The sequence below is a fragment of the Girardinichthys multiradiatus genome, chromosome 5 (genome assembly GCF_021462225.1).
Source record: "Girardinichthys multiradiatus isolate DD_20200921_A chromosome 5, DD_fGirMul_XY1, whole genome shotgun sequence".
Lineage (NCBI taxonomy): Eukaryota > Metazoa > Chordata > Actinopteri > Cyprinodontiformes > Goodeidae > Girardinichthys > Girardinichthys multiradiatus.
Window position 1 is genome coordinate 12,010,618 of NC_061798.1, and position 15,426 is coordinate 12,026,043.

A 15,426-nucleotide genomic window follows, 5' to 3' on the forward strand; every position below is an offset into this window, starting at 1 on the left:
ATTATTTCTTTTACAAATAAAAATGTGTTTAGCGTGGGAACAGCAATTTTCAGGTCTTGCCACAGATTCCTAACTGGATTTTGATCTGGACTTTGACAAGACCATTCTAACACATGAATATGCTTTGATCTAAACAATCAAAACTGAAGCTCTAGCTCTATTTTTAGTCGTTCTCTGGCTGGAAGAGGAACTTCCACCTCAGTCTTAGTAATCTGTATTTAGCTCATTCCATCTTCATATCAGCTCTGACCAGCTTTCCCATATCATGATCCCACCATTCCTATGTTTCACAATAGAGATGGCGGGATCAGAGTACTGTGCAGTGCTACCCATAGTGTTCTGTATTTAGACAAAAACCTTTGTTCTCGTTTAAACAGAACACTTTCTTCCGCTTGTTTCAAATGTACCCAACATGGCTTGTGGAAACCTTTAAACACGGCTTCTAACTTTCTCTCGACAATGGCTTTTTAGTCACTCTTCCATAAAGGAACTGGTCCAACTGAGTTGGGGATCTTCAAGAGTTACCATGGGCTTCCTGGCTGCTTCTCTGATCAATGTTCTCCCTGTCAGACCTGTCACTTTAGGTACATGCGTTCACAGATCTAATTTGGTGACTTCTAAAGGCAACTACATACAATTTTCTTGAAGGGTATTAGAGTAAATGGGCCTGATTATACAAATGCATGGCACACTTTTAAAATGTTAATTTGCAAACATAAAAATATTTGTGAAAACCATGTTTTATTTTCCGTTGCTGACAATCATGCAGTATTTATGCATAAAATCCCAATAAAATCTAGAAAGACTTTCTCAGCTGTAAGCAGCAGCCAAAAGGAGCATGAGCTTTCCAAGAAATAAGCTGCTGCTTTCCTATAATACGTCTTTACATTGATACTATTGTCTAGACCGGTTTTCCCTTGTGGCCCACCAGAACTCTTTGTTTTGATGGGCTTATTGAAGCCAGTTCCTTGTTATCCCCTATCTCAACACAACTCTGGCTAACAATGTACCAGGAGAAAGCTTGTGCAAAGAAAAAAAAGGCTATTTTTTATTTTATGCTTCTGTACTAAATGTGTTTTTCTGCCATTCTCTCATAGTTTCCCTTTTCTGTTGCTTTCTACAGGAGGGCTGCCGTGTGTTTTTTGTTCCCCTTTAAACACTGGTTCCAGGCACATATAAAGCTTTTTGTCAAGTGTGACAGCTGAAGTTTAACCACAAACACTACCTGCAACTTGAGCCAATCGCCTCAATGAGAGCCTGCTTAGAATTGAGCAATTTTTTGATCCAAGCCTGTTTCTTTCCTGATGCATTATGAACTGAGTGCTTTCACTCAAACAGCACAGCTCATTGCGCAGTCCCTTGTTTCACTGAATATAACTGCAAGGCCAACAACAAATCATACTGCAGATCCTTGAGGCTATTGTTCCCTGTATGTAATCCGTGTCCTCTCAATATGAAACAGTACTGTTAGAATCCTCATTTATAATTTTTTTTGTTTCCATTTAGGTTACATGATCTAAAATTATCCTTGCAGATGTGTATATCAATAGTCCCATCAGGCTAATGTGTATCTGCCTTGTCTGTTTATGACAAAGGAAGAAACACTGCCTCAAGGAAATCAACAACCCAACATTACCCTCTTACATATCTACTGTAGCATACACAGTTTGAAGTTTTTCTAGCTGTATGGAACATAAATAACAAAGTAATCTCCACCCCACCTGTTGCTGTGCACTGCTGTCAGGTGGCTGAAAGAGGGCTGTTACACTTTTCCCTCACTTACAGCAAAGACAAATCTGATAGTCTGATAATCTGATAATTCATGGTGCGGAGACTAACAAGGGTCCCCCATCACCCTTATTAAGGTGATGGCATTCAACAGCGAACTCTTTCTAAATATAGCAGGTGTTTCTGTTTCTGGGTCTGTGTACCAAAGTTAAAATAGCAGTCAATAACTATTAAATAAGTATCATTATAATTGTAATAATTAAAATTTACAACGTCTGAGGCTGTGGGAATAACTCGTGCTTTTCTGAGTATTTCACCCTCAATCCTAAAACAAACAACTTTACAAATAGGGGAACATAAAAAATGCTTTCCTGCACATAGTGAATTTCAAGTCACAATGCCAGACTTTTCCAGGGTCAAATTTCCAGGGTCAAATTTCCAGAGGTCTCATTTCCTTTTAAGTTTTAATGCAAAAGTTCTGACTGAATTCATGGCAGATATTTCTACAGAGTTAGACTTTAAATATGAAATCTGGATCCATGGAATAAGAAAGAGAGGAAGGAAGAGGAGAGGAGAGGAAAAAAGGAATCAGGGAAGGTAGGAAAGAGGAAAAAAAGGAAGGGAAGGAAGTAAAGGTGGGGTAAGGATGGTGGAGGAAATGAAGAAAGAAAGGATGAATCAGAAGAAGGATGACAGGAAAGAAAGAACACATGAAGAAAGGACAAATGGATCAACAGATGGAAGCAAACAACCAAGGCTATAGCCTAGAGAAAAAGTTCAGAAATATAAATGTTTCAATATTTTTTTATACCCTTTTTCTTTTCTTGTACTCATCCAGACCTGGAGAACACCAGATTTTTCACAGACTGTGTAAGAACCCTAAAAGTGGCAGACAAGAGTTCAAAGACAGAACAGGACTTCATGTTCCACTAACTGCACCTTATTTCTTTACCTTTAGATCTGCACACGTCTTTCAAACAAGCCACATATGTGGGAAGTTAGCAAACACACCTGAGACTGGAGCTAAATCATTTAACTGTCCTCATAATTTTAAAAAAATCACCAGATGTGAGAGAAACATTGTCCATCATGTTATGTTGATTAAAAATCTATGAAACTGTGTTGTACATTTGGAAAAGGTGCAAAAAAGCAAAAAGCATATGTCCTTCATGCAGGCAATAAAATATGTAGGATTACTTGGTAAATCTAAAGGCTCCCACAGTGCCGGGTGTACTGTGCGTCTACTGTCCACAGATGTTTAACACTTCATGGTTGAATGTACATTTCTCCTGACAAATTCCTACATTTCCCACACTTTCTGCCATGACTTCATTATACAACGAAGAGCTAATTTGTCTTGTAGATTTGGAAAAACTAAACAAAAGTAGGCAGTTAAACCAAACTAGGGACAAAGAAGGGGAATACAATACTATGGTGAATGACATGAATGATGTACAGCGAGAAACACTAAGTACTTCCAAATCGATAGTAGCAAGTTTGATGAGCTAGTTGGGCACCTAGCCTCGTTTCTTCTCTACCAGGGTACCCACCGCACACCTGTCAGTGCGGTGCGGAGTGCCAGTGACACTGGGCGTCCTCAGGACTGGTTGCTCAGGGCAGTGGGTTGCTGCCAGCTACCGTCTGGCCACATCAATTGTGTTATAAATATTGTCAGAGGTGAGTCTGGGAATAAAATGATTCCGATTTTTGGCCTGATTTTTATTAATTCCAACTGTGGGAACGGCAGTGGTGGAGGAACTAATTTAAAACTAGTTTTTTGGCTCAGTGTCACATATAAAACAGTTCAATGTGAAGACTTTCTCCCACCAAGCAGAATTTTCCTGCAGAGTAGTTTATTGTGTGACACCGAGTAAAAATTTAGCTTTGCGCCTTAAGTATGTGACAGTCCTTATGTGACAATGTTGGAGGAAAACAATCAGCCAGTGATCTATAAAATCCTTTCACCTTACAACCACAAACTACTACTAAACACAATTGAAACCATGCTCTGTATAAAAAGACACATAGCCAAGACTTTCTCACAGAATGATAATAAATCAGACTAAACTTTTCTCTTTAGAATTAACGAAATGGCAGAATACAAAAAGGATTTCTTATTAACTTTCTTTGAATTCACAAGTTTACGTAAGACTAATAATAATATGCCTAAAATTACTGCTATGCTTTTAAACAATTTGAGAAAGCCCAGATGACGTGATACCATCTGAGTTTGAATGGAGGCCCCTCTCTGAATGTATTTAAAAAAAACTCTTCTTCCTTATTTCACATCATGGAAAAGGAAAAATAAATCAGCCACGATATCAAGAACAGAAATGTGGACCTCTTCAAGTCTGGTACAATGTCCTGATACCTGAAGGTGCTTCATTCATCTCCTCAGATAATTACATGCAGGTATAAACAGCATGAGGATGTCCAACCATCATACTGGCCGAGCTGGCAGGATAGCTTATTCCTGCTCACATTTGGAGACTTTTTGGGTAAATAAAAACAAAATACAGTAAATTTAATAATTAAATATATTTTCTACGTTCTTTGGGTAAACAGACTTATTAAACTGCACAATTCAGATGTTGGTAGCATTTCATAAATGTCCAAGATTTCTTTCAATGGAGTTTGTATTTGTGAACCTCTTCCAAAAAAAAAGGTTTGTAAATGCGAGAATCTTCGGCAGCAAAAGGTTAAGATGCAAGTATAGGTAACTGGTCATGCTAATCCATGGCCTACCTTGAACATTGCCAGCCTGGATCTCCTCTCTGCTCTTCAGAACGGGCATGATGGAGTGGCCTGCGATACGAATCCTCCTCTCATAGCCTCAGATGAAGGGATTTAGATGTAGACAGATGAATTTGCGAACAGAGGATAGAGGTCTGGTGGAAAAAGGATTGGATTTGGGCGGGCTTAAGGTGGAAAGGGGGGCTTCTCAACTACTAGTGGGAAGGGGGATGGTTTGTGTCAGGAGTGAGATCCAGACTGAAAGACATATGGTTTTTTCAGAAGTCTTAAAAGCTGACCAGGAAGAGACCAGATCATAAGGAGTAGGGGTGGATGGGATAAAGTCTTTTCATTGATCTTTTTCTCTCCAACTGCCTTTCCCTTCCCACCAGAGATGGGGATAGAGTTTACTGAAGCCTCCCTCCAGAAGTCTGCTGGAGTGTGAGTGCTGTTGCTGTGGAGATGGGGAGATGCGCAGCGCTGTGTCTATCCGTACTCCTCTTCGTCACTCTCCCCTTCTTTCTACTTTGGCTTTCTTTCACTTGTGTGGTTTTGCTTAATTTAGCCAGTCATGAACGGCAGCTTGCCGGCCCGATCTCCTCTTGGCTGTTCTCGGTCTGAGCAGAAATAAGAAACGAAGGATAGTCAGACGGCAGGTTATGGCAGGAGTAGGCTGAGCGTCACCATTCAAACAAGACGGCTGCTTCAGAGGCCAAGGCTTAATTCAGTCAAGCTGCTGTTTTGACATGCTTCTTTCACTGCAGTGTGTTGAATATTGTTAGCCTCTGGTGTTAGCAGCAATTTATTTTCACAGGAAACACACCCACTGTTGTTCTTTTCTACCTGCTTTGATCTGGTGTTTTTTAAAGTAAAGTCCAGAGCAGAAGTGAAATGAAAAATTTATAGGATGGCCTGTGAGAACATTAGTCATAAGAGACTCTGTAGTAGTAAATACATCAAGCATCTGATTTATTCCTGGTTGTACAACAATGTGGGGAACAGTTTATCAGCCTAATCGTCTTTTCCCTGAACAATCAGGCTTTCTAACGATCAACATTCTTGCTAGCTTATCTCTTGTATTGACCAGAGGATTTCCTGATGACAGCGTTTAAAAGTGGTTTTGAAAGGTTTGTTTGTTTTTTTTTTACTAAATCCCTTTATTGGTACACCAGCTGTTAATACAGTCAAACGTTTCACAAGGTTGGAGTGTACAGGGGCCTTCCTCTATGCACAATCTATCCAGATTTTCCAGGGTCCTGGGCCCTCTGCTATCTTCTCCTCTCTTCAGCTCACCCCCCAGCTTGTCTATAGGACTGGGATGGCCATAGCAGAAGCTTGACTGTGTGTTTGGTTAACATTTTCTTTGTTGATCTGGTTTTTTGTTATTTTTTGTCTTAGGTCCCAATTCAAATTAAAGGTTGAATTTTTCTCATTTTTTTTTCAGATGAATGTAGGGTTGCAACTAACAATTATTTTGCTAATCCATTAATCTGTTGACTATTTTTTCGATTAATCAGTTAATTATCGGATAGCTAAAGGTCCATAATAGGAGAATTTGAACTTGGTGAAGCTAAAGCTATGCCACTTGAGGGGTTCTGGATAGAGCATATTTGCAGACAAAGAAGGTTTTTCATCTTAAATGCAAAATATATTTATTTTTTATACAATTTTGGCCTAACTGCTGCTCTGAGTGGGTTGTTCTTTCAACAACGGCATGTTTTAGAGTTAACCAGTAACTGCAGTTAACAATTATTCGATTACTAAATTAGTTAATGATTATTTTAATAATCGGTTAATCATGATTAGTCCAATTATTTGTTTTAGCCCTAATCTAAAGGCCTTTCACACATCCTTACCAGGGGTGGCAATACGTGTGGAGGATGCTGTAAATGAACAAAAAGCAGTAAGGGGAGACGCCACATTGCCACCACAGGGGAAACTGAACGCTAAACTTAAAAATACCTAAAGATCAAGTGTATAAAAATCAGCTGCATCTGGTTTATAAAGTGACCATGTCATTTGTCTTGTAACCTATTGCTTATCATTAACAGGATGCTGCTGTTTTATTCCTGTTTGTTCCTTGTCTAGTTCCTCCAAAGGCGACAGAGACATCATTCTGTCTGTACAGCAGTGGAGCCAATTACCGGATAAATATATGCATGTATCCACATAAATTTAGCTAATCAGCACTCATAAGGGTCACTGTTTTGACATGCTGTCCTATATTAGTTCACCATGCTGCAGATGCACTTGTCATTATTGACAGAAACAAAGGCCCGGGGCTACAGAATTGAATCAAATCTTATAAAGAGTACAAGTGAAACAGCTTTTGCCACAACCATACAGGACTTTTGCAAAATAGAGCTTCTAAGCAGATCAGCATGAAGACTACAGCTGGAAGCAGTCATGCAGATACAATGTGCAACTTTCCATGCTTATCTTTAAAAACATCAGGGACAGAAAAAACACAAACCGTTCAAGCCATGAAACATTCACGTGAGAAAAGAAAAAGAACCAGAGAACCTGGACTCTGCAGGAGGGTCAAATGTTTCTGCCTGTTTATATTTCTGTCAAAACTAGTAGCACAATTTTGAGTGATTTACTTGTAATCTGTTGGATATCTGGTTAATAAGTTATCTTTTCATGTTAGTAAAAGAGATTATATTGAATATTTAACTGGGCTATACATTGTAATGGGTTTTGTGAAATGCTAACTGTTAAATAATTGAAAGAAAGAAAGAAAGAAAGAAAGAAAGAAAGATTAAACCCTTAATGTACATTTATTTTGAGGCTAACGAGAACATTTTCATGTGTGTGCATTTAACTGTGGATTTTTAATAAATGACCTTGAAGATTTTGGCCAAAAGGTTCAAATCAAGTCAAAGAAAAGGTAAAACAGGTCATTTAAATATAAAATAAGTATCAAAAACCCAGTTTTGTTTTTAGAATTTTAGATTTTTGTACATGAGCCCTGGAAACTCAAACATTTTTCATATTAAAATTTCATTTTTCCAACTGATCCAGACCTAGAAAACAATAAAAATAAATTCCATATTATTCCTGACCTTTTAAGACTGCGTAGAAACTCTGTAACGAGATCAAATAGGATGTCAATTTTACATGTACATCTTCAGAGGGTTGTTTCTGCATGCTACAATGTGTGTCTCTGTAACTTGAGGGGGTTGGATGATATGTAGGTATGCACCGTTAAGCCTTGAGAACATTGTCAGTGGATATCCGCATGTGCAGAATTTTAATCCCGTTTGGCAGTGAAATGAATTATTCATTTAACCAGTTTTGTTTATAGATATCCATCTTTCTCTCTGACTTCTTTATAGTCTAATTATCTCTGACTCTCAAGGTGGTATTAATATGATACATATGGCTTGACTCATTTTTGCAAACCCTGTTTCAATAAAGTTTATCTGATTAATCTAGTTCTAGGAAAACATTTATGAATTATGCATTATTAGAAAACCATTTTGTTCAGATAAAAGCTTTTATATAAGCATTTATTTCTTTTTCATTGTTTATGTTTTTCACATTTTTATTGCAATATCTGCTTTTTCTTTACAGTAGCACTGTTTGTATAATCTAGTGCTTGCTCAGAGCATTTCATCCCTATTGAAAGTTATCCTGAATCGTTTAGAGCATTTGGGCTTAAAAACATTTGGTGAAAAATGACCTTAAAAACAAAAAAAGGGAATAGTGTTTCACAATGTTCTTGGATCATTTAAAGAAGAAATCCATGACAAAGGTTCTTGCCTGGCATTAAAGACGCTATGCTGTGGTGTATTTGTTTCACTACCAAATATACACTGAAAATAAAAACACAGCATGGTATGAAAGGTTGGACTTCCACAGCAAGATTTCATTAAGTTTTTGAAGAAATGCAATGTATTAAAAAAATCTGCTAATTTAGCTTGGTTTGATGACATCACAAAAGGTACCAGAATTGAGCCAATAAGCAGGAATTAATAAATTTTGTCGCTAACAAATGAATTTGACAGACTATGACAGTTTCAGTAACATTCACGTTGTTATCCATTCGGGCTGTATGTCAGAGGCATGAGAAGGTTCGGTCAAAGGATGGGTTACTTTCACATATGAACCGATATGGTACAGAAACCCGGTACCTGAGAATCTGTAACGGTGCCAGTTTTCGGTTCTTTGTGTCTCAACATTTTTCAGTTTCACATATTTCTCAATCTATAAACTTAATATATGAAAACAATATCCAGCTGTTTGTATCATAACATCTCAGTTGTTTCAAACATTTCTTCTCCCATGTTGCTGGCTGCAGACGGTGAGTCACTAACGGATGCAGGCGTGCTAACGGGGCTGAATGCAGGAGCTGTAACCGTAGATCTGAGGCTGACAAAAATTGTGCACTCCTCAGCCTCGACAAATCTTGTGCTTAACCAGGTGCTTCCTCAGATTACAAGTATTCCCGCCACTGGCCTTTCACTTTCCATCACAAATATTGCAGCGAGCGTAATCTGCATCGCATTTTGAAAAGTGGAGCCATACTTTTGACCACTTTCTATCAGCCATGCTTTGTTGACGGTACCAGCAGCTACTGACGTCACTCTTGTGGGCGTAATGCTGTGTTCATGTCTGGCATGGAAAAATCAACCACTCTTCCACTCCCTCTGTGTCACAATGATGCTTTTAGGTACTGAAACATGGTCCTGTTTTATATTACGTGAACAGGTACTTGGTAGTACCGATGGAGTTTGGTCAGTACCTACAAAAGTGGTGAATTTGCTACCCATTCCTAGTTCGGACGGGAGGGTGGTCACTGTTTTAAGAGGACGTGATGTGCGATGGTGAGTGTTTATTTTACACAGCACATGGCACAGCTGGAGGAGGTGCTTCAACCCACACCTCTGGCCATCAATGAACACACAAACTGGTTTCACGCTCAGTAGAGTGAGGCAGAGCGGAGTGGAGCCGTGACTGGAAAAGAGGCTTTGTTAGGGAACTGGCCCTAACTACATTAACGTAAAACAATTCACTTAATAAAACTCTTATTGGGAAAAAAAAAATTTATTTTCTACAGTCCCTACTTGATTTCCATAACACTAGTGGAAGATACTTTCTAGCACATTAATTAAGCACCCAATCCCCAAAGCCCATACATCCTTTGGTTGCTTTTCTTTTCAGTTTTCGGCTGTAAGTGATTGAAATCGTCTTCTACAGACCTTAAAGCTCAGCTCGTTCATTCCATTGTCTTCTTTTAATAATTACTTGCAAACAACTGCTTTTACCTACTTATTTTACTGATGTACAGGGGTTGGACAATGAAACTGAAACACCTGGTTTTAGACCACAATAATTTATTAGTATGCTGTAGGGCCTCCTTTTGCGGCCAATACAGCGTCAATTCGTCTTGGGAATGACATATACAAGTCCTGCACAGTGGTCAGAGGGATTTTAAGCCATTCTTCTTGCAGGATAGTGGCCAGGTCACTACGTGATACTGGTGGAGGAAAACGTTTCCTGACTCGCTCCTCCAAAACAGCCCAAAGTGGCTCAATAATATTTAGATCTGGTGACTGTGCAGGCCATGGGAGATGTTCAACTTCACTTTCATGTTCATCAAACCAATCTTTCACCAGTCTTGCTGTGTGTATTGGTGCATTGTCCTGATACACGGCACCGCCTTCAGTTTACAATGTTTGAACCATTGGATGCACATGGTCCTCAAGAATGGTTCGGTAGTCCTTGGCAGTGCCCATCTAGCACAAGTATTGGGCCAAAGGAATGCCATGATATGGCAGCCCAAACCATCACTGATCCACCCCTATACTTCACTCTGGGTATGCAACAGTCTGGGTGGTACGCTTCTTTGGGGCTTCTCCACACCGTAACTCTCCTGGATGTGGGGAAAACAGTAAAGGTGGACTCATCAGAGAACAATACATGTTTCACATTGTCCACAGTCCAAGATTTGCACTCCTTGCACCATTGAAACCGACATTTGGCATTGGCATGAGTGACCAAAGGTTTGGCTATAGCAGCCCGGCCATGTATATTGACCCTGTGGAGCTCCCAACGGACAGTTCTGGTGGAAACAGGAGAGTTGAGGTGCACATTTAATTCTGCCATGATTTGGGCAGCCGTGGTTTTGTTTTTTGGATACAATCCGGGTTAGCACCCGAACATCCCTTTCAGACAGCTTCCTCTTGCGTCCACAGTTAATCCTGTTGGATGTGGTTCGTCCTTCTTGGTGGTATGCTGACATTACCCTGGATACCGTGGCTCTTGATACATCACAAAGACTTGCTGTCTTGGTCACAGATGCACCAGCAGGACGTGCACCAACAATTTGTCCTCTTTTGAACTCTGGTATGTCACCCATAATGTTGTGTGCATTTCAATATTTTGAGCCAAACTGTGCTCTTACCCTGCTAATTGAACAGGAAACCTCCCACACTAAAATGACAGGTGTTTCAGTTTCATTGTCCAACCCCTGTATATGACCAACTATATTTAAAGTAACTTTTATTAGTTTTACAGAAAAGTCAAGGTAGTAGGTTTAAAATGTTAAACTGGGAAAGTATGTCACTGCCACGTACCTCAGTCTAAGGCATCCTATTTCCCACCTATGGTTATATGCAAATTAATACAGCATTGGATCGCTATGTTTTTCATGAACACACAGCCCATCACACCCATTGTGTGCTCATTAGGGTCAAGCTGGAGAGTTGAGTACACCAAAGCCAGTGCATGAGTCCCATTAGATCTGTGGTTTTATTTGCTGGGAATCCAGAGATCTGCAGTACCTCCATTGAGACACATCAGTTGCTTTGACAAAGAGCTAGTCCTCACAGGGAGGGGGACTGAAATACATTTTAATGCACACACCTCAGACTCACAGAGGATTTTCAGCTGGTTTCTGCTATGAATTATAAATAGAGCCTGATAAGCATCTCTTGCTTGAAAACACAGTTGAGCAAAGCGTTATGGGAAAGAGGTGTTGTATTCATAGAGATGCAGTGGTGAACGTGTAAAAAATGGACAGAGATCAAAGGCATGGTCTGCTAAACAATCAGTTAGTCACAGCAGAGTGAAGAAAGGTTTCACCCCCAAGCAAATGTGGTGGAAGATGTGAAAACAGCCTTGAGTGGAGAACCTGGAAGTTCATGCACGACACATTAAGATTAGGCAGACAAGACGGACGCTCCTGCTAGATCAGCTGGACTCGCGCATGCCCCCCCCCACCCCACACACACACACACACACACACAACGACACCCACTCTGCTCATGCATGTGCATACACTCGCTCAGTAGGAAGCAGTGAGTGCTAAATGAATTCACTACTCACCTAATTAACTCTTTTCTGCAAAGCATAACTTATAGACTGTAGAGATGTTTTAACACTGGAGCAGAGTTGAAACACAAAAAGCAAAAGACAGCAAAATAGTGGGGGGGGGGGGGGGGTCCTTCGTGTTTCTTCATGACGACATCACTCCCCTCTAAATAAGAGGAAGAGGGATTTATTAAGCCCCCCCTTCAGCTGTCCATAGGAAGGTGGTAGGCGTGGCCACTAAAGAAGCTGGTGTAAGCCTAAGCTACAAGTCTGCTCTCAGGTTGAGCGTGCAGGTAATTTCAGTTTAGTTCCCATGAGCATGTAGGCTGAGTGCGAAACTGACTAGAAGCTGCAGCAGAGAGAAGTACAGAGGAAGCGTCAACAAAAACATAAAAAAAGAGGATGAAACCATTACAGAGGAGAAGACAAAGGCGATGAGGGAAAATGGGAGATTCAGTTCTATCTGTTTACATCTGTCTATCGGTCTCGCTACAACCTGCACGTGTTGTAGGTGAGGGCCCCTGAAAGCACACGATCTAAGAAATCAACAGCCTGCTAATGCCACCTGGTCTCTGTTGCATGTAGGATGAGGCAAAATAAACAAGGAAAAGCTTCGAGAAATTTGGAAAAAACCAAATGTTTGGATGTGCATAAAGGTTGGAGGAGAGCATGCAGATGCAGTGGGATTGGATCCTGGGAAAATTAAGGATTGTGCGCGCGGAGTTGTGTGGGATGAGAGGCAGCGGGAGGAGGAGGCTGCAACAGAAATAATAGCTGCTGATAGACTCGCAGCACAAATTAAGCATGAAATGAGGAACACTTTTAATGACTTCACATGACCAGCAGTTCAGAACTCAGTATGCAGCCTAATAGGCGTCTGTTCTAATCTATTTTAGGCTAAATGGCAAAAACGTTTGCACAAAATGTTTTTGCAAAAAAAATCACATCTGTTTGGTTGATTAAATGAAAAGGTTGTCAATTTAAAGATATAGAGACGAAAAAACAATAAAGGCATAAATTAGATGGGTTTTCACAGCGAGACAGATGGATGAGTAGCGTCCAAAAGCGGCACGAGACCAGACCAAAGGCCCTTCTTCTTCTGAGGCTTCAGTTTAGTGTGAGAGTGCATGTGTGTGTCGATGTGTGTTTTATGTATACGTAAAGCACACACAAATACACACAGACAGACAGATAGACAGACACTAAACGATAGTTAACCTACCTAGAGGTCATTTTAAAGAATCCCGCAAGGGTGTGATGCAAAGAAAATGGGTGTGGAGGGACCAAGAGAGAAGAAAAAAAAAACAACAAAAAAAAGTCATTCATGAGTTTTTAGTTGTCTCTGAAGAAAATTCATCCAACTTCATATCACATCAGAGTTTAGAGACAGAGAGGTGTGAGATGGAGGGATCGCGGACTGATAAGTGGTAGTTAGAGATAAAATGACACAGGAGGTGACAGGGATGGTATGGATTAGTGAGGGGAGCTGGGGAAAGAGTGAAGAGGGACAGGGAAAAGGACAAAAATCAAATCAAAACTCCCCTCTCCTTTCTCGCACTCATAGATATAAGAAATTATACACCACGTAGATGGAGAAGTAGATGAGGAGGCAGATGACAGAGAGAGAGACTATATGAAAAGATGAAGCACCTCCCAGCACCGCGATGAGGAATAAGAAAAATACAAAACGAAAGAAAAAATTGAATACTCCAAAGCCTTCCGTTTTTGCTCTGTTTAGTGAGGCAAGGAGGAGAAAAGAGGGGTCTTTCAGTTATATCCCCCTCTCTCTCTCTCTCTCTCTCTCTCTCTGCAACTCATCAGTCTTCTTCTCCCCCTCAGTCCTCCTCAAAGCGAGATGCCACCTTCCCCTCAGATGAGCCGTAGCCTCAGGCTGGCTGCATGGTCGGGGCGTCGCTGTGCAGAGACGCAGAGCATGGAGCTGAAACAGACTTTCTGGCGGGCGTAGCGAGCGGACCACAACTCCAGCCGCACTCTCTTTCGCTCTCCTCCCTCCACTGTGAAGAGGGGTGGGTGGGTGGGTGGCGGGTGGAGCAGGAGGCGCACGGAAAGAGAGAGAGAGAGATGTGAAGATGTGTAGGATTGTGAATCAAAAAGAGAGAGTACAGTAAAGACGGGCTGCAGCAACAATTGTGCAGAAAATAGTTTCTTTAAAGCGAGCGTTGGCTCCCTCTGTTGTTGCGCTGCGCTCAGAGACCAAAATAAAACAGGCAAATGGGACGCTTAACGAGAGATCCTTTTCTGGCAGCCCTGCTGGAAAACAGTGGCAGAATTCAGCACCATAAAATAATAATAGATTACAATCAGATAATTTAAAATATGACATTTTATTAGCAAAGTTTACTTAGTGTTTGAAAAGAACAAATGTGTCCTTTTTCAGAAATGGGCATGTTGTGCGCAAATTTATCAGGTTATGAATATTATGTTTAGTTAACATGTGTTAAAAAATGTGATACAACTATTATCGCATGCTGAAGTACCTGAAATAAGACTGGGGCGAGTTACGTTTTCTCCAGCATAAATGTGTTGTAAATAGTAGCAGTAGTAGTGGTAATATTTTTCATAATTTCACTGATATTTAGACACACTGACGCTGCCTAACACACAAAATGTCTTCTCTATTACTCTGTTGTTGTATTTTAGCTTTAAATATATAAAGTTCAGTCTTGAGAATTTCTTAGAGAGACTGGCTTTATAAAGCTAAAATTATAATAGGAATAAAAAGTAACGGAGGGGAAAACATCTACATTTGCAACATCAGAATCAAAATCAGGTTTTTTTGCCAACTCAGTTGTGAAACAAACAAGGAATTTGTTGTTTTTGGTAATTGTGGCAGGAAATAATGAACATACAGCCATATTCAATCAATTAGAAAATTAAAGAAAAGTTCATTTATATCAGTAACTTAATTCACACATAAAGCTTAATTACACAAAGACGGACTGTTTTAGGCCCTTATTTCTGTTATTTAGGATGATTTTGCGCTGAGCAAAAAAAAAAAAAAAATTCTAATACAAAAATGTGGACTTAATGAAACGTCAACGCCAGGTTTTACAGAGATGCTAAAAAAAGTCTCCAAAGACCCCTTAAAAGTTATCATGGTACCCACAGCAGACTGTTGTAACTGTTGATGTTAAAATTCGTGACTATACAATTAGAAGGAGAATGAAGAATTTAAATTCCATGGGAGGTGTTGTGATTATGAATCTGAGAATATTATTTAATATTAATATTTTAATATTTTATCAAATAATATTTCGGTCTGTTAAGGGTTGTCCTGTGAATACCAGCCCAGTAAGGCAATGGTATTAGGACAAAATAGAAAGGTGTGAGACGAGCTCTGGCATTATTGAACAGCATAAACTCTGCACATATATGGAATTAATTCATACAATTTCTTAAAATACAAGAATTTATTAACAAAAATAAGTCAACTCAAAGTCAAACATATTTCAATCAACAAACTCTTTACTATGCTAAAACAATCCAACTAAACTACCAAGCAGAATTAAAGGATAACGAAGATTAATGGACTATGTACAATATAAACAAGTTGGTTAAGGATGATTGGAAATCATGACCAAAAAGAGTGATGCAACATTAACATGCAATGTTTATGTTTGAGAACCA

General features: G+C 39.8%; 1 protein-coding gene across 2 annotated transcripts in view; it reads right to left on the reverse strand.

The window, feature by feature from the left end:
* grin2bb (glutamate receptor, ionotropic, N-methyl D-aspartate 2B, genome duplicate b) overlaps positions 1-13,760 on the reverse strand; it is a 188,222-nt gene extending 174,462 nt beyond the window's left edge. The window contains exons 1-2 of one of the 2 annotated variants that reach the window (XM_047365950.1): positions 13,429-13,760; positions 4,474-5,078 (exon numbers count right to left, since the gene is read on the reverse strand). In XM_047365950.1, the coding sequence (XP_047221906.1) occupies positions 4,474-4,482 (9 nt within the window). In that variant the 5' untranslated portion in view covers positions 4,483-5,078; positions 13,429-13,760. Of the gene's footprint in view, positions 1-4,473; positions 5,079-13,000 lie in introns of both variants that reach the window. The other variant, XM_047365949.1, reaches the window with a different exon arrangement.
* Positions 13,761-15,426: the final 1,666 nt, after the last annotated feature.